At 40.2% G+C, this 20,347-nt stretch overlaps 1 protein-coding gene across 10 annotated transcripts in view; it reads right to left on the reverse strand.

Moving 5' to 3' along the window:
* Rapgef6 (Rap guanine nucleotide exchange factor 6) overlaps positions 1 to 20,347 on the reverse strand; it is a 209,664-nt gene that overhangs the window by 58,703 nt on the left and 130,614 nt on the right. For all 10 annotated transcript variants that reach the window (XM_004666588.2, XM_004666590.2, XM_004666586.2 and 7 more), the window contains 3 exons: positions 18,523 to 18,631; positions 8,117 to 8,357; positions 885 to 1,042 (listed from right to left, as the gene is read on the reverse strand). In XM_004666588.2, coding sequence (XP_004666645.1) covers positions 885 to 1,042; positions 8,117 to 8,357; positions 18,523 to 18,631 — 508 coding nt within the window. The remainder of the gene's footprint in view (positions 1 to 884; positions 1,043 to 8,116; positions 8,358 to 18,522; positions 18,632 to 20,347) is intronic.

A 20,347-nucleotide genomic window follows, 5' to 3' on the forward strand; every position in this document is an offset into this window, starting at 1 on the left:
TGGGTATATTATGCCCACCAAATTGCCCAATGAACACTGTTTATACCCATATATTAATGAGCTTAGGGACCATTGTAGAAGAGGTGGCAGAAAGAATGTAAGAACTGATGGAATGGGAGGAGTGTTTGCAATACTTCATCCAGACACAAAGTAGCCTTGATATTTACGACCTCACAGTGGCTGATGCTACCTACACAAGACCTGCATTATAGGAGGGAAAAAATGATGGTATCAAAAAAGAAGAGACATTTGTTGGAAAGAAGGGATTCAGTGGAGGGAGGGCATGGAGGGGAAAAACAGAGGGTTGTGAGATGAAATTATGATCATGATATATTATCTGTATTTATAGAACTTATCAATAGTTAAATAACAAAAAAAGAAAATTACTAAGACATTTCAGTGTAACACAGATACAAAATAATCAACCTCTAGTCTTTTCCACAGGCTGGTTAACAGGCTAAAAAATGTCTGTTTTTATTCTGCCACTTAGTAACTACTCAAAATAGCAGAATCTGTTTAGAAGCCATTGTTTATTATGTACTTTTACTTTTGAAGGAAGTATAATTCAAGTTCAGGCAAAAATATCTTCATGTTAGTTTTGTTTTTTTGAGGTAGAGTCTTGCTCTAGCCCCAGCTGACCTGAAATTCACTATGTAGTCTCAGGCTGGCCTTGAACTCATAGCGATTCTCCTACCTCTGCTTCCTTTGTGCTGGGATTAAAGGCGTGTGCTACCATGCCAGGCTATCATGTTAGTTTTTTGCCTGAAGTCATAAAGTACAGGTGAGAGGCTTCAAACAAATCCAGTATTTGTTGTAAAAGGCTCAACTATATATTTGTGTACTCAGCACCAATGTGTCTACACAGAGTCTCATACAAACATTACCTGAAGGGTTGGAAAAGTCCAACATGCTGGTGGTAGGCTGTAGGAGATCAGGACTACTGGATGAGAGAGTTCCAGGAATTGGCATTATTGCCAAGCTGTGCCTACAATGCCTTGTTCCCACAATGCTGTCATCTTGTGATTGACTCAGGCCTCCATCACTTCAAAAGAATGTCATATGTTACTCTAAAATATTAGAAGGTACTTAATAGTAAACAATTCTATTTTCTGTGTACTAAGGCTTAACAGAAACAATTCAGACTGCTGATTTAAATAATATAGGTAAAAATATTACAGTAATTAAAAATAGTAGAACCATGATGATAAAAATAGTAATGAAATGTTTGTGACAATTAAAATAAAATTTACAAGTCAGTCTACTATATTATAAATAGTCATTATTTACTCGTACTGACTTTGGTAGAGGAACTGAACCAGCATGTTCAGGGAGAACTTGCCATTTGTCAGTTTCAAATTTCAAATATACTTACTCAGCTATACCCAGCCCCTCCATAGAGTGCTTCCCCTGTCCTGAATATACCAAAATCCTTACAGAAAGTCAGTCAGCAAAAACTCATCCCCTCCTAAGGTTTCAAAGGCCAATAGCAACAAAATGGTCACACTGAAGGAAAGACTGTCCTTTAACTACTTGACAACTACTATAGTGACACCTTTAAATGTTATAAAGAAAAAACAAAAAACTCAAAGAGTCATCCCAAAATATTTAAAGCAGAACTCTTAAATAATATAGGCTAGCAGTGAAAAAGTTTCTCATCAGCACAAATTATCAATTAACTAACTCTTTTCTAAAGACTGACCTTATGATGCTGAAACCAATGTATTATTAATCAACAAACTGGATTTCATTCAATGTAGCATTCTTCCTTATATGTGTTATACAAACACACACACATACACACACAAAGTCAGAGAATACTTACCTATTATCATGGAAAGTATTAAACTACAATCTAAAAAATGAGTGATCTGAGATGCATTCAGAGTATGTTAGAAGTGTAAGATAGGCAGATTATGAAATGATGCAAGATGGACTCTGTTACTAGCCAGACAAGAGCCAGGATGAGAGAAAGCTGCTTATCAGGGAAGTACAGAAGACGGGACATGGAAAGAAGCAAAGGTTGTTTCAAGAGCAAGCTGTGATGTCAGACAGACCTGGAGTTATTAGTTGTTTGGGCTCAGGTCAATGTCTTTCTCTAGCTGACTCTATTTTACCACATGGTAGACTATGGAAAGGATGGGATAACCTAGGTGAACACTTTGGCACAAAGAAATATAGGATTCTGATTAAAAAACCAAAACAATTTATTTTTATTTATTTATTTGAGAGAGAGAGAGAGAGAGAGAGAGAGAGAGAGAGAGAGAGGGAGGGAGAGGGAGGGAGAGGGAGGGAGGGAGGGAGGGAGGGAGAGAGAGAGAGAGAATGGGCACGCCAGGGCCTCCAGCCACTGCAAATGAACTCCAGACACGTGCAGCCCCTTGTGCATCTGGCTTACATGGGTCCTGGGGAATCGAGCCTGGAACCAGGGTTCTTAGGCTTCACAGGCAAGTCTTAACTGCTAAGCCATCTCTTCAGCCCTAGGATTCCTATTTTTATTAAGAATGAAGTACTTTTACCAAAACTAAAATGACAGCTAACAAACCCACAAAGGACAAATATTTATTTGAGAGCAACAGAAAGAGAAAGAGGCAGAAAGAGAGAGAGAGAAAAAATGGTCGTGCCAGGGCCTCCAGCCACTGTAAATGAACTTCAGACGTGTGCGGCCCCTTGTGCATCTGGCTAACACTGATCCTGGGGAATCGAGCCTTGAACCGGGATCCTTAGGCTTCACAGGCAAGCGCTTAACCGCTAAGCCATCTCTCCAGCCCACAAAGGACAGATATTTAAACAATACTGGAAGGTAGAGGAAAATTTAAGTGTAACATGAAGGGACTGCAAAAATAGGAAATAGTCCCAGGGAGAAAAGAGTCTAATCTCATAGGAAGAAAGAAAAATAGCATATTTAACAACTAATTCATGCTTCTCCTAAACTAGCTCCTTATAGTTGGTTTGTACTTCTAGTACTCACAATAAAACATTTTAAAGTAAGTGGAGAAAAGAGGGATATCACACTTACTTTATATTTTATGTAATGTAAATACCATACATCTGTTTCTATATTTTTAAACAAGCTTAAAAAATTTTTTTTTGAAAACAAACCTAGCAATTTTTGGATTCATGAGTTCAGTACCCAAATCCAAGAATATAAAATTTCAAAAGGTTAGCTAGTCTTACTCATAAAACAGGAGAAACCTTACAGCAATATTAAAATTAGATTTATTTATTTATTTGGGGAGGGGGTGGAGAAAATGGGCACACCAGGGCCTCTAGACACTGCAAGCAAATTCCAGATGCATGTGCCATCTGGCGCATCTGGCTTATGTGGGTACTGGGGAATCAAACCTGGGTCCTTAGGCTTCACAGGCAAGTGCTGTCTCTTCAGCCCCAAATCAGAATTTTTGTTTTTGAGGTAGAGGCTCACTATTTAACTCAGGATGACCTGAAATTCACTATGTAGTCTCAGGGTGGCCTCAGACTCATGGTGATCTACCTATCTGCCTCCTGAGTGCTGGGATTTAAAAATGTGCACCACCTTGCCCAGCAATTATTTGGGACAGTATTTCATATAGTTCAGGTTGGCCTCAAACTCACTATATAGTCAAGGATAATCTCCCCCTCTTCGGTTTTTTGAGGTAGGGTCTCATTCTAGTTCAGGCTGACCTGGAATTCACTCTGTAGTCTTAGGGTGACCTCAAAATCCTGGCAAACCTCCCAAGTGATGGGATTAAAGGTATGTGCTACCATGCCTGCCTAATCTTTTATTTATTTGGAAGCAGAGAAAGGGGGGGGGGAGAAGGAGGGAGGGAGCGAGGGTATGAATATGAATGGGCACAACAGGGCCGCTCTAGTGGTTCCTAATGAACTCCAGATGAACACAACATTTTGTGTATTAAATTTTCTGTGAGTATTGGGGACTCAAACCAGGGTCCTTAGGCTTTGCAGGCAAGCGCCTTAACCTAAGCAATCTCTTCAGTCCTTGTCAAGGATAATCCTGAGATTCCCAGCTTCTCTAATTCTCCTGCACCTACCTTCTGAGTGCCCATATTACAGGCTTGCACTATCAGGCCTGGTTTGTGTAATGCTGAGAATTAACCCTGTGCCTCATTCATGGCAGGCAAGTGCCCTGCTAACTAAGCTATATTCCTAGCCCTAGAGTTAAAATTTTCTATTAAAGGGAATTATTTGCATCAGTTGTAGCAAATTGGGATTCATTACAGAGAAAAAGTGTACAGTCTTTCATATCTCCTACTAATGTTACGAATTACTAACATTAATTTTATTTCTTAGTAAGCAAGAGATAAAACACTGCATAGCTATAATCATGTAAAATGGGTTGTAAATTTATAGTAGTTAAGGTGTGAGCATGTATAAATGAAAACTACTCATGTACAATGCATGCTATGACAGAATGAAATACTTAATTTGAAAAATATCCATGCTTGAAGCTGAACTGATAAAGCCTATTTGACAAATAATTATGTCATTTCTTACCAAAACAGTCTCCTGAGAGGTGATGCAGAAACAGAAACAAGACAGTTTTGAAAAATTCCTCAATAATTAATTCCCTGACACTAAATTTATTTAGAATAAAAAGCACTTTTACTATGAAGTTAAAAGGCCACAAAGTAGTTATCAATATGCATATGAAAAATAAGCCCAGTGGTAAAAGCCAACAAAAACATGTTGACATTTAGAGGGGAACTAGTTCTTTTTTTTTGGTTTTTCAAGGTAGGGTCTCACTCTGGCCCAGGCTGACCTGGAATTTGCTATATAGTCTCAGGGTGGCCTCGAACTCACAGTGATCCTCCTACTTCTGCCTCTGGAGTGCTGGGATTAACTTCACTGTTCCCAGAAATGGATGATTTTGCTTGCTTATCAAGAACTAGTTCCCCTTTGAGGCCACCCTAAGACTACATAGTGAATTCAGGTCAGCCTGGGCTAAATCAAGACCCTACCTCAAAAATCTAAGAACAAAATAAACAAAAACATGGATTTAAGCTGGGCATGGTGGTACATGTCTTTAATCCCAGGACTGGGGAGACAGAGGTAGAATGTGAATTTGCAGCAAGCCTGGGATTAGAGTGAGTCCAGGTCTGCTGGGGCTAGAGACCTCACCTTGAAAGAACAAAATGAAAACAGAAACAAAAAGAAAAAACAAAAACTGAGGGCTGGAGAGATGGCTTAGTGGTTAAGCGCTTGCCCGTGAAGCCTAAGGACCCCGGTTCGAGGCTTGGTTCCCAGGTCCCACGTTAGCTAGAGGACCTGGAGTGACAGCTTATCTCGAGAAACAAACAAACAAAAATTAAATAAAAAAGAAAATCGGGGGGCTGGAGAGTTGGCTTGGTGGTTAAGGCGCTTGCCAGCAAAGCCTAAGGACTTGGGTTCGATTTCACAGTATCCATGTAAAGCTACATGGACAAGGTGGTGCATGCGTCTGGAGTTCATTTGCAGTGTCTAGAGGCTCTGATACACCCCTTCTCTCTCTCAAATAAAAAAAAAAGAAAGCCCCCAACACCTCAGCACTGAAGCAGACCAAAAATGAACCCAACATGGCTCAGGGAAATTTTGCGGAAGAGGGGGTGGAAAGAATGTCAGAGTCACATGTTGGGTCATGATATGCAGAGACATTTATCATACCAATAACTGGGGGCTAACTCCACAATGCACGACCCATTTTCATTAACAAGGAGGGTCTAATGGGAGGGGGTAGATCACAGATGAACCTAAATAATGGTACCAAACTGCCTGTATTTACTGAAAAGAAAACTAATAAATTAAATTAAAAAAAAATAATAATAAAGAGAGAAAAAAAAAAAAGAAAGTCAGAGCTGGCTATCTGAGTCGTAAGTTAAAGGCACTTACATGCAAAACCTGCAGACCTGGGTTCAATTGCCCAGTACCCACATAATAAAGTCAGATGCACAAGGCGGTGCATGCACCTGGAGTTCATTTGTAGTGGCTGGAGTCCCTGGGGCACCCATACTTATTCGTTCTCCCTCAAAGAAACAAATATGTTTTTGAAGGGGCTGGAGTGATGGCTCAGAAGTTAAGGCACTTCTTGCAAAGACTGATGGCATGGGTTTGATTCTCTAGTACCCATGTAAAGCCAGATGCATAAAGTGGTGCAAGCATCTGGAGTTTGTCTGCAGCAGCAAGAAGCCCTGGTACTCCCACTCTCTTTCCCTCACTCTTTGCAAATAAATACTTAAAAATTATGGGCCAGAGAAATGGCTCAGTGGTGAAGGCACTTGCTTAACTCCCTAGTACACAAATAAGCCAGGTGCACAAAATGGCACATGCATTTGGGGTTTGTCTGTAGTGGCTAGAGGACCTGGCATGCCCATTTTCTATCTTTATTCTCTTTCTCTGCTTGCAAATAAATAAGAATTAAAACTTTAAATATTTTTGAGGGCTAGAGGGGTGGCTTAGCAGTTAAGGCTTTTGCCTGCAAAGCCAAAGGACCCTGGTTCGATTCCCCAGGACCCACATTAGCGAGATGCACAAGGGGGCACATGCGTCTGGAGTTCGTTTGCAGTGGCTGGGGGCCTTTGTGTGCCCATATTCTCTCTCTCTCTCCGGAGGCCCCCTTTCTCTGTTAAATAAATAAAAATAAAACATTAAAAAAATAAAAAGAGCTCTGGCTTGGTGGTGCATGCCTTTAATCCCAGCACTTAGGAGGCAGAGGTAGGAGGATCACCATGAGTTCGAGGCCACCCTGATATTACATAGTGAGTTCCAGGTCAGCTTGGGCTACAGCGAGACCCTATCTTGAAAAACAAAGCAAAACAAATAATAAACATTAAACCTACTTCTACTATGTTTTTCTTTCTTCAGTACCATTGTGAGTTATAATATGAAAAATGCTCAATTTGACTCATTCTGGTAACTTTATTTCTGCCTCCTGCTTTAAACAAAGATAGTATCCATACCTAGGAACTAATTCTCACTCCTCAAAGAATAATATGTGGGCAAGATATTGTTCAGCTGCCTCAAATGGGACTCTGCAAGCTCAAGTGAGTCATAATTACAATGTTCCAGATGATACGTGTCACAACTATGTCACCAGTCAGAGTTCTAGAATAGAATACAAGATGTTACCTGCTAGGTAACTCTCCTTGTGAACTCTTACCTTCCTTCTTTTCCCTTATATATTTTTTATTTTTATTTTTTTGAGGTAAGGTCTCACTCTAGCCAAGGCTGATCTGAAATTCTCTATGTAACCTTAGGGTGGCCTGGGCTCTCAGTAGCTATCCTGCCTCTGCCTCCGGAGTGCTGGGGTTAAAGGCGTGCGCCACCACTGCCCTACCACTTCTTCTTTTCTAATTTTTCCTTTCCTATACTGACTTCTGGTTATATCAAATGATCCCCAATTTCTCCAGTGTGGGTTGGCCTTGTATTCTCATTTCATCCCCAGTGGTGACAAATTTTTTCTTAGTGCTTACTGGAGTGTGTACAATTTTACAGAATTTTGGTGATGCTTTTTCAATGTAGGATCTCACTCTAGCCCAGGCTGACCTGGCATTCATTCTTGTAATCCCAGGCTGGCCTCAAACTCACAGCAATCTTCCTACATCTGTCTCCTCAGTGCTGGGATTAAAGATGTGCACTACCATGCCTGGCTAAATTTTAGTAAATTAAAAAAAAATTTTTTTAAGTTTCAAAATCTTTTGTGTATGATGTACATATATATGAGTGAGTGAGTGTGTGTGTGTGTGTGTGTGTGTGTGTGTGTTAGTGCAAATGAACTCCAGGTGCATGCATGACTTTGTGCATCTAACTTTACATGGGTACTGGCAAATCAAACTTAGACTGTCAGGCGATGCAAGCAAGTGTTTTTAACCACTGAACCATCTCTCCAACCCATTAAGTGATTTTTAAAAACAAAAACAAAAACAAAAAATTGAGACTGTTCAAATTCACATATCCAGCAATTGAAATTGGGCCAAAGATATAAAAATAGGTTTTATAACGTAACTCATAATCCTTTATTTTACTTATTTACTGAAGATTTTATGATATATTAGCTGTGTAAAACCAAGTGATTCAAATCTCCTGTATAATAAAAAACTTTGAGTCAATATGAAAATTCTTACATGACCAAGGTGACATTACCCACCTAAACAGTTTTGGAGGCAAGATGCTAAATCTTGTTTTATCTAAAATCTTCCTGATCTTGTTTCTTCCACCTGAAACAGTATTTGCTTTAAGTTTCTTATTTCCTTTCTCTTGAGATGTCTGCTCAATATCTCCAGGTACATCTTGGATCGAATGGCGATTACTTTTTTTTTCAGCAATTTTGGGTATATGAGGAATACCAGATTTCTCTTGTTCAGTCCTACTTAGTAATTCTTTGAACACTGTGGAAATAAACTTGCCATTTAGTCTTATTATAAATCTTTACAACAAGAGCAAATTTTAAGAATACACATAATCACTTTCCACTAGTTATCATTCAACTCAACAGCCCCAAATCTAGTTACAGCCTCTACTTAGCAGCTACATCTGTCTTCAGTTTTATCCAAAAATGGTGAAATACTATATCCCAGTCCCATATCTAAGCTTTTTGAGACAAGGTTCTTGCTAAACATGCAGCACACAGTGACCTGCAACTCCTAAGTGATTTCTCCTGCTTTAACCTAAGTAATGAGGTTACAGGTGTGTGCCACTATACTGGGCTCCCCCCCCCCCCCCGAGGTAGGGTCTCACTCTGGTCAGGCTGACCTGGAATTAACTCTGTAGTCTCAGGGTGGCCTTGAACTCAAGGCGATTCTCCTACCTCTGCCTCCCGAGTGCTGGGATTAAAGGTGTGCGCCACCATGCCCGGCTAATATACTGGGCTCCTTTTAAAAATTAACATGTTCATTGCATATACTAACAGAATTCAGGATGTTGTTTCCAGACGTGCACACAACATGCATCAACCTCCTTCCACGCTCGCATGTTTCCTGCTTGCTCTTTAGGCTGTAGGCACCGTCAGTGTACTTCATGGTCAGCATTTTCTTTCTCGCGTCTATGTGACAACTTGCTATACTTATCTTTCTGTGTTGACTAATTCTTGCTGTACCTGATGCCCTCCAGTTCCATCCATTCTGCTGCAAGTGACAGGCTTTTACTGCATAATACTGACTGTATCACATGAGCATTTAGGCTGATTCCCTATCTTAGCCATTGTAAGCAGCAGTAATAAACAGCACGTGATATCTCTTTTTGCACACTGATTTCATTTCCTTTGGGTATTAACTCCAGGAGTGGGATAGTGCCATCACGTGCTCCATCTTTTACCTTTTTGAGGAATCCTATGCTGTTCTCCATAGTGCATATAATAATTTGTATATCCCAGAGGACCACCTTGGGTATTGTTCCTATGAGATGCCATCCATCCACCTTCATTTTTTGGGGGGGGGGGCAATGATCTTAAATGCCTGGATTCATCAACTAGGCTGGTCTGCCCAGCATGGCCCCAGAGATCTGCCTGTCTCTGCCATGCTGGTGCTCAATTATAAGCACATGCCACCATGCCCTACATTTTATGTGTATTTTGGGGGTGGAACTGAGGTTCATGTTTGAGCCATATAATTCTTTTTTAAAATATTTATTTGCAAGCAAAGAGAAAGAGAGGAGGAGAAAGAGGAGGAGGGAGTGGCAGATGCCTTTGTCATTGTTACCATATTTGACACGAACCTAATGGCTGTTTCTTCAGTGTGTGAGTAGTACCACAGCACACATATGGGGTCCAAGGGCAACCTCAGGTGTTGGTCCTCACCTTCCACCTTGTTTAGAAGCAAGGCCTCTCTTGTTTACTGCTGTGTATGTCAAGCTACCTGGCCCACAAACTTCGGAGTCCCGTTTCTACTACTAATCTCATAATAGGTAGGCTGGGATTACAGACATACACTACTGCATCTGGCTTTTTAGGTGAGTGCTGGATATCCAAAGTCTAGTCCTCACACTTGCATGGTAAGTTTTATTCACTGACTTAGCTTCCCAGGCCCTAAGAGCTGTTTCTTGCTCAATGACTATTGTTTCTTCTTATACTCTTTTATTTTAAGAGATGAGTTTATTTTATTTATTAGAGTCAGAGAGAAGGGGGGGGGAGGAGAGAGCGCATGAGTGTGAGAGTGAGAATGGGCGTGCTAGGGCTTCCAGGCAATACAAACAAACTCCAGACGCATGTGCCCCCTTGTGTAGCTGGCTAATGTGGGTCCTGGGGAATTGAACCTGGGTCCTCTGGCTTTGCAGGCAAGTACCTTAATGGCTAAGCCATCCCTCTAGCCCCAAGAGATGAGTTTTTAAAAATGTTTTTATTTATTTGGAGAGAGAGAGAGAGAGAGAATAAATATGAATGAACATGAGAATGGGTATACCAGGGCCTTGAGTCACTGCAAATTAACTCCAGACACAAGCTACCATGTGCACCTGGCTTATGGGGGTTCTTCAGAATCGAACCTGGTTCTCTTTATAAGGATTACAAAATGATCAGACATGGTTTTTCCCTAAAATAAACACTTTCTGATTGTGATTTTCCTTTGTTCGTGTTATGCCTGTAAATTCTGGAGTTCAATATATTGTCTCCAGGTGGCCTCAAACTCAGTTATCCACCTACTTGTGCCTCCTCAGTGTGGGGATTAAAGGCCTGTGCCACCATGCCCGGCTCCTTCCACCTTTTGACTGCATTCTACCTAGGGTAAGGAAGGTGGAAGGACTGGCATGCTCCTATCATCTTCTGATGCATCATGCAACTCCTTACCCTTCCTACCACAGGGTTATTAGGCAACAGCAGTCTAAGCGCTCACAGGATTCTTTGCTTGTGGTGTCCCTTTCCCTGCCTTTTATATTAAGCCTTTGTTTTTTGTTTCCAGAGACCATGTTAGTGACCATATTGCGCTGCTCATGCATTTTTTTGTGTGTATGTCTGTGTGATGTGCATGCATGGGCATGGGTGCTGGGGATCCAAACCCAAGTCATCATGCTGTGTGGGAAGGACATGACTAACTAAGCATCTTTGCAGCCCTGTTGATATATTTTTACCCATAATACTTGGTATCATTACACAATTTCTACATGACAGGCACAAGACGTCTCTAAGTGTTAGATCCTTACAATAACCCTATGAAGCAAGAGCTGAAGAAAGTGAAGCTTAGGAAAGACGTACATAATTCACCTAAGGTAACAGAGCAAGTTCTGCTTTCTTATTTTTCAAAACTGGTTCAATCTAAAAGTTATTTTTCAAAACTGGTTTAATCTGAAAGTTGGCATTGGGAGTTAGGAGTCTGAATCGTAGGAAAGCCAAAAACTCTGAAAGCTTACTAATTCTAAAGTAACATAGTGTTAGGAAATTGCCAACAGACAGTAACATACCAAAGTTAACATGATATAATTTGGTCAAAAGGACTCAAAATGGAGGGACTTGTGGGTAAGATGGCGGTGTAGTAGCCACAACAAAGCAGCCGGGGGTGGGGAGATAAGCAGAAAAACAGCAAGATACACTCTTCTATTGAAAAGTGAAGGTGCATAAGGAATTATAAACTACAGCAGAGAAACAGGAGAGACCCAGAACTTCTAGCAAGCGGGAAGCACAAATACAGCTCCCACTATGGTGCCAGTGGCCCAATCTGTGTGCCCACCTGGCCCTGTGCAGCCAAGAGCAGCAGCAGGAGGAGAAGCCAGGTGAAGGGAACTTCCACTCACATCAGCCTCATGCAAAGTCAAGAAACCTGAAGGGAAAGACAGCAGGAATCAGCTGAGCAGCTGCTGAAGGACAGCACAAACTGAACCAGCTGAGCAGATCCAAGCACCCTGCACAGCCTCTATTACCCCACACGCCAGCGCTGTGAACCACCAGAGAATGCATCTACCCCCCTCAGCCACACAACAACCAGCACAGCTGATCAGAACACCAGGTGGACGAGCCAAGAAGACCAACTGAATACACAGTGCAACACAAAGGGACCGAGGTGGTAGGCACTCAGCATTGGTGATACTGGAAGCCATTCTCAAAGGTAACAGGGTCTACGTACATAAAGCCAGGTGCATAGGCCTGCACTCAAAGTGCTAATCTCACCTTCCGTGTCAGGGCAGGTTATGTGTTAGATTTGACTGATGTATTCTTGGTTGGCTTCACTATTCCAAAACAAGATGAATTTTGGTGTTGATTATTATTGCCTTTGACATTTCCTGAATTATAGGGCCAATGCCTTTTACTGTCATTATTGGGGGCAGAGTATCACTCGGCCCCAGGTTGACCTGGAACCCATTTCAGGCCAGAAATTGCAGCTTCCCAGTTGAAAGGATTAAGGGTGTAGAGCAACCTAAAGGACTTTGGCTTTATCAGATTATCTATTTGTTTTAATGCTCACTCTTGCATACTCTGTGCTGGTTAGGACTGACTGTGTATGAAGTTCAGTTGAACTTTAGAATTTGCCAGTGATTTGCACCACCCAGCCTATGAGACTGCTTGTATAGCAGGCAAACTCAACACCCAAGGCCACACCTGCTGTTACTGTGGAAGCATAAGAACTACACCTGGCACTTTAAACACCTACCTGAAGATATATAACATTCAGACGTACACAGCTAAGATTATGGCAGATAATTAGAAAACCCAAGCATCAAATTAACTCAAGATGCAAAAATCACTACATTATCACAAGAAAAAAAAAATCAAGACAAAACAGTTCCACCAAAATTATAAATCCATCAAAATGACCTCCAGTGAGACTGTTTTAGATCAAATGTCTGACAAAGATTTTAAAACTAATGATTATATTTATGCTCAAAGAAATCAAAGAAGAAAACAAACTCCTGGAATCCTAAGAGAACACCAGAAACCAAGTTAATGAAATAAAGAGGTCAATACAAGTCATGTGTAAGGAAACAGAAATACTGAAGAAAAAAACAACCAGAAATACTAGAAATGAAGAACAAAGTTAGTCAAATGGAAAACTTGGTACAAAGTCTCACCAGTAAAATGGATCAAGGAGAGGACAGAATATCTAAACTAGAAGACCAGGTAGCAGATCTAATACAGGCCAAAAAAGAGAAAAGACTATAAAAACTATAGGAAGGCATGGATGGGAATTTCAAGATATTTGGGACACTACAAAGAGATCAAACGTAAGAATTCAGGGGGTAGGAGGAGGAGGAGAAGAATTTCACTCCAAAGGCATAATAGGTATTTTTAACAAAAGAGAAAATTTCCTCCAAATAGGAAAGGTGATGCCAATACAGATCCAGGAAGCTTTTAGAATGCCACACAGACACAAATCAGGAAAGAATCTCTCACTTCCATATTATCATTAAACCACAAAACACACAAACCAAATAAAATAAATTGAAAGAAGTTAGAGAGAAAAAGCAAGTCACATATATAGGCAAGCCCATCAGGATAACAGCAGATTACTCAACACAAACTTTATTTATTTTTTTGTTTTTCAACGTAGGGTCTCTCTCTAGACCAGGCTGACCTGGAATTCACTATAGAGTCTCAAGTTGGCCTCGGACTCATGGTGATCCTACCTCTGCCTTTCCGGTGCTGGGATTAAAGGTGCGCACCACCATGCCCGGCAACACAAACTTTAAAAGCCAGCAAATGTCAACCAAGATTACTTTATCCAGCAAAGCTATCCATCCAAATAGATGGGGAAATAAGGACATTCCAGAACAAAAACAGGCTAGAGGGATATATGACCAATAAACCACCTCCACAGAAAATACCTGAAGGCATCATTCATGCTGAAAAGAAAACAGACACACTCATAAGGAAACATAAGAAAATGAACCACACTCAAATAATAGTTAATACAAGAGAATAAAAGAAAAACAAGAAGAATGGCAAGAATAAATGCACACCTTCCAATAATAAGTCTTAATACCAACAGTCTCAATTCCCCAACCAAAATACACAGGGTTGAAGACTGGTTAAAAAGCAGTATTCTTCTTTTTGTTGTCTCTAAGACACTGACATCTCCATAAAAGACAGACACTATCTTAGAGTGAAAGCATAGAAAATAGTATTTCAAGCAAACGGGCATAGAAAACAAGCAGGTGTCATTATCCTAATATCTGATGCTGGGGTGGTTCAACATTATACCAATCAATAAATGTAATATATTACGTAAGTGAACTGAAGGGCAAAAATCAGATGATCATTTCAACAGATGCAGAAAAGGCATTCCACAAGATCCAACATCCCTTCATGGTAAAAGTCCTACAGAAACTGGGAACAGGAGGAACATATCTTAACGTAATAAAGGCTATTTATGACAAACCTACAGCCAACGAAAAACTAAATGGGAAAAAACTTGAAACTTTTTCACTAAAATCAGGAACAATATTAGGGTGCCCACTGTCCTCACTTTTATTTAATATAGTACTAGAAGTCTTAGCTATAGTAATAAGGCAAGAGACACACATAAAAGGGATACAAATTGGAAAGGAAGAGATCAAATTATTATTTGCAGAATGGTAAGATTCTATACATATAGGACTCTAACGACTCTACCAGCAAATTGTTAGACCTGATAAACACTTTTAGCAACACAGCAGGACACTAAATAAGTAAAAATCAGTAGCCTTCCTACATACTAACAATAAACATGCTGAGGATAAAATCAGGAAATGGCTCCCATTCACAATTCCTTCAACATAAAAAATAAAGTATGAATAAACCAACTAAGGCGGTGAAGGATCTCTACAATGAAAACTTTAAAACACTCAAGACAGAAACCGCAGAAGACACTAGGAAATGGAAAGACAATCCTTGTTCTTGGATCGGAAGAATCAATATTGTGAAAATGGCAATGTTACCAAAAGCAATCTACACATTTAATGCAATCCCCATCAAAATTATAATGGTATTCTTCACAGAAAGAGAAAAAAACATTCCAAAAATTCATTTGGAAGCACACACACACACACAAAAAAAAAAAAACCACGTGAATACCTAAAGTAATTTTGAGCAACAAAAGTAAGGCTGGTGGGGACTGGAGAGATGTCTTAGCAGTTAAGGCACTTGCCTGCAAAGCCAAAGGACCCAAGTTCACCTCCCCAGGACCCACATAAGCCAGATGCACAAGGGGGAACATGCATCTGGAGTTCATATGCAGTGACTGGAGGCCACGGCACGTCCATATTCTCTTTCTCTCTCCCTGCTTAGTTCTGTATCTCTATCTCAAATAAATAAATGAATAAAAATAAAATATTTTTTAAAAAGGCTGGTGGTATCACTATCCCTGATTTTGACATTATTACAGAGCCATAGTAACAAAAGCAGCATGGAACTGGAACAAAAACAGACATGTAGATCAATGGAACAAAGTAGAGGACCCACATGTAAGTCCAGGTAGCTATAGCCACCTGGTCTTGGACAAAAATACTCATTGGAAATTGATGGTGAGGTGGCGCACAACTTTAATCCCAGCACTTGGGAGGCAGAGGTAGGAGGATGCCAAAAATACTTATTGGAGAAAAGACAACCTCTTCAGCAAATGGTGCTGGTAAAACTGGTTATGTATCTGCAGAAGGATGAAAATAGATCCTTATCTTTCTCCATGTACAAAAATTAAATCCAAAAGGATCAAAGACTTTAATATCAAACCAGAAACTCTGAAACTGCTAGAGGAAAAAGTAGGGGAAACCCTTCAACATATTGGTCCTGGCAAAGATTTTCTGAATATAACCCCAATTGCTCAGGCAATAAAACCATGGATCAACCACTGGGACCTCATGAAATTACAAGACTTCTATATAGCAAAGGACACTGTGAATAGAGCAAAGAGGGAACCTATAGAATGGGAGAAAATCTTTGCCACCTATAAATCTGACAGAGGATTAATATCCAAAATATACAAAGAATTAAAAAAAAAACAAACAATAAGAAATCAAACAACCCAATTAAAAAATGGGTTATGGAACTAAATAGATAATTCTCAAAAGAAATATAGATGTCATATAAACATTTAAAAAGATGTTCTACATTCCTAGCCACCAGAGAAATGCAAATTAAAACTAATTTGAGATTCCATCTCACTCTGGTCAGAATGGCTACCATCTTGAAAACAAATGAAAATAAATGCTGGCGAGGATGCAGAACAAGAGGAACACTTCTACACTGTTGGTGGGAATGCAATCTAGTCCAATCTAGATATGTGAAAATCAGTGTGGAGGTTCCTGATATAGCTAAAAGCAGATTTATCATATGACCCAACTGTACCGCTCCTAGGCATATATCCTAAGGATTCATCTCATTACCTTGGAGATACTTGCATATCCATGTTTATTGCTGCTCTATTCACAATAGCTAGGAAATAGAAACAGTTTAGATGTCCCTCAACTGATGAGTAGATAATGAAGATATGGCACATTTACACAATGAAGTTCTACTCAGTGGTAAAGAAAAATGAAATTATGAAATTTGCAGAGAAATGGATGGATCTGGAAAAGATTGTATTTACAGAGATAACCCAGGCTGAGAAAGCTAAGTGCTGAATGTTCTCTCTCACATATGGATCCTAGCTACAAATGTTTTGACTTTTTATGAGTTGGAATGAAACTCGGTAGCAGAGGCCAGTAAGCTAGAAAGGGGTATAAGGGAGGGAGAGAAGGGGAGAACTTAAGGGGATGGTATTGTATGTAAGTAAGTAGAAAAACTGACTCCTGGGGGTAGAATGGCCTAAGTGAGGTCAGGGGAAGAGACTGAGTAAGGGAAAGGTGGGGGGAGGGTTAATCAAAATCTAAGAGAATAGGAATAAGCCATTTAGAAACCTACTGTTTTGGACAATGGCACACCCAGAAGCCATAGATTGTTACTAGAAAATTTTTAGTGCCAGGAATGGGATACCTTCCAGAGTTATTGGCCAAGGAGATCCCTGATACCCCTTAAAACATTACAGGCCATTGCCGAGGCCCTTGGCATCCCACCAGGAATAGATGGTAAGACCCTATTGCTGAAGACTCTACATGCTTGGGCTCCAAGGTCACTGAGAAGTCTTGCTGGAGCTGAACTGAAAACCTTCTCCATATAGACCAGCTTACAGAAAGGTGGAAAAAGTTGCCCTGTATGGAGCTGTATGGGAGATAGAGAAGTTATTAGTGGAATAAACAACAGTAGGCAGACACTATAATCTTTAAGTTGGGTTAGCCAGGCCAAGTGAGCCAATGGGTGCAATAGTGGCATGTCTGTTATGGGGGAAACCACCTACTCTCTAACTGAACTGGAGTCCTGCTCCATGGGAGGGAATACATGCCTGACACTGAAAAGCTATGATGGGGGAAGTTATGTGCCCTAGGGGTGATGGCCTGTGGGTGTTTGGGTCTGGCTAAACGCATGTATTATGCTCATCAAACTGCCTGGTAAGCACTTCTGTTAATGTTCATGCCCATATAGTAATACTACTCTCACTTTTGGCTAGAGAAGCTTCTCTTTTCACATGGCGATTACCTCAGGGATGACTCAAAAAGCACCACAGTGCTGAGAAGTGACAGAGGAGTGTTCAGCACTGAAACATCTCTATCACCCTTTCTAAGACTCAAGGTTCACTGCAGAAGAGGTGGCGAAAAGAATTTAAGAGCTAACGGAAGGGTTGGACTGCTTACAATGCACTCTTCCAGATACAAAATGGCTTGGATATTGGCACTTCCTACACAAGACCCTCATAATAAGAGGAAAAGATGATAACATCAAAGTAAGCGACTAACCAGGGGGCAAAGGGTATGATGGAGAGTGGAGTTGCAAAGGGCAAAGTGGTGGGGAGGAGGGCATTATCATGGTTTATTGTTTGTAAGTATGGAATTTGTCAATAGTATTTTTAATTTAAAAATGTAAAATAAGCAGGGCATGATGGTGCATGCCTTTAATCCCAGCATCTGTGTGGCAAAAGGAGGACAACTGCCATGAGTTCAAAGCCATTTTGAGACTACACAGTGATTTCCAGGTCAGCCTGAGCTATAGTGAGACTCTATAGTAATAAATAAAATAAAATAAAGGAGTCAAAATGAGGAAAAACAGAAGTTTCATTTTTCACTATGACTGAGCATAGGACAGTCACAGAGAAAATGATACACTTCCTTTCCATTGTACTGTTTCAACATCAGGTGTTACCTATGATGCAGCCAAACAATCTGAGAGGAATTCTCTCCCTGTACCTCATAAACACTGAAATTTTATGTGTTTTTAATTGGTGTTCTGTATCTGCTGCCAGTCTTCTAATAATTTTAGTAAAATCCAATAGTGTCAAATGAGAGCAAATGATAATAAATCTTTCCTAAAAGTTACAATCTTCATTATCTGTTTTATTCAGATATAAACATGATAAAAACACAATGCAGGGCATATACAGCTCAGCTATAGAGAACTTGTCTGCCTGTTTAAGGCCCTGGGTTTAATGCTTAGACTGGAAAATAAAAGACAATAAGCCTAGTAACAATGCAATTATAAACATTTTTACACAGAAAGTAAGAATACTGTTATTAGAAATCTGTAAGTAACAGATTACTTAATTAAATGCTTTTTACAACAAAACTCACCAAAAATGTTGGTCTTCACAGTAAGTGCGAGATGAGTATTATTCCTCAAAATTTCAAGGGCTTTCACAAATGTGATATTCTCAAAATTTTGTCCATTTACTTCCATTATCTTAAAAGTATTTGAAAAATATAAATTAAGGAAAAGTATTAGTTACATCTACAAGCTTAAAATTTTGACAGTGAAAAAGTTGGGACTTGAATAAAGTATACCGTTTGTGAAGGTTATCTATGTGAAAAGCTGACGATGAGGTGGGGTGGGGTGGGGCTGTGGAAATGGTTCAGTGGATAAAGTGCTTGCTGCTCAAGCCTGACATAAACTGGAAGCAAGCTACAGAGATAGATGGCTTAGTGGTTAAGGCCCTTGCCTAAAAAGTCAAAGTACCCAGGTCTGATTCCCTAGTTCCCACATAAAGCTAGATGCACAAGGTGGCACATACATCTGGAGTTCTTTTGCACTGGCTGGTGACCCTGGTGCATCCATCTGTGCCTCTCTCTTTGTCTCAAAGTAAATAAAATATTTAAAATATATACATAAGCGGGGCATGGTGGCTCATGCTTTTAATCCCATCACTCGGGAGGCAGAGACAGGAGAATTCGCCATGAGTTCAAGGCCAGCCTGAGACTACATAGTGAATTCCAGGTCAGCCTGAGCTAGAACAAGACCCTACCTTAAAAAAAACAAACCCAAAATAAATTAATAAAATAATACACACACACGTTGGAAGCCAGAGTCACAGCATGCAAGGAGGATTTCTAGGAAGTTCAGAAGATTATGGTAAGTGTAGCAAAAAAAATCAGCAAGAAGAAGAGGGGAACTCTGACTCAGAAGGAGGGAGAAGGTGAGAAGCAATTCCCACAAGCTGTCCTGTGACCTCTACATGGTACAGTATGGCATGCTTGCATGTGACTACGTGCATGTGCAAGCATACACACAAATTTAAAAATATAAAATAACATAAGGGGTTTATAAGTAAAAAAAATTAATAATGTCTCCCAGCTCAGAACATTACTAAGTATATACCAATTTTAGTCACATATTCTAATTACAAATTTAGTGCATTTTTGGCTGGACATAGGGGCTAACAGTTTTAATTCCAGCATCTGAGCGGCTGAGGTAGAAGGACTGCCATGAGTTTGAGGCCAGCTTGGACTACGGAGTGAGTTCTATTTCAGCCTGGGCTAGAGTGAGACCCTGCTTCAAAAACAAACAACTCAACACCCCTCCCAAACCAAGTAACAAATAAAGTACAATAAAGTAAAAGCATCCCTCTTGCGCTAAACATGACAGTACATGCTTATAATCCCAACACATGGAAGGGTAAAGTAGGAGGACTAAGTTCAAAGTAATTACCTTAAAAAAACACACAGTAGGGCTGAAGAGATAGGTTAGCAATTGGGTGCTTGCCTATGACGCCTGAGGACCCCGGTTCAAGGCTCAATTCCCCAGGACCCACGTTAGCCAGATGCACAAGGGGGAGCACGTCTGGAGTTTGCAGTGTCTGGAGGCCCTGGTGCGCCCATTCTCCCTCTCTCTCTATCTGCCTCTTTCTCTCTCTGTCACTCTCAAATAAATAAATAATTAAAAAAACACACTAACAGTATTTCAAAGAGTTAATATTTTAGTGTTAATAATCAAACATAAGAAAACACTAGGAAATGGGTTGTTTCTCCATGTCAACACCACATTCATTGTTGAAAGCAGGGATTCCCCAATTTGGCTGTACTGTATAATCACACAAAAGCATTGATTTTGAAAATGCTTACTCCAGGCTGGAGATAGCTCCATGGCTAAGGCACTTGCTTTCAAAGCCTAATAGCCTGGGTT

The sequence above is a fragment of the Jaculus jaculus genome, chromosome 6, assembly GCF_020740685.1.
Source record: "Jaculus jaculus isolate mJacJac1 chromosome 6, mJacJac1.mat.Y.cur, whole genome shotgun sequence".
NCBI classification, from domain to species: Eukaryota; Metazoa; Chordata; class Mammalia; order Rodentia; family Dipodidae; genus Jaculus; species Jaculus jaculus.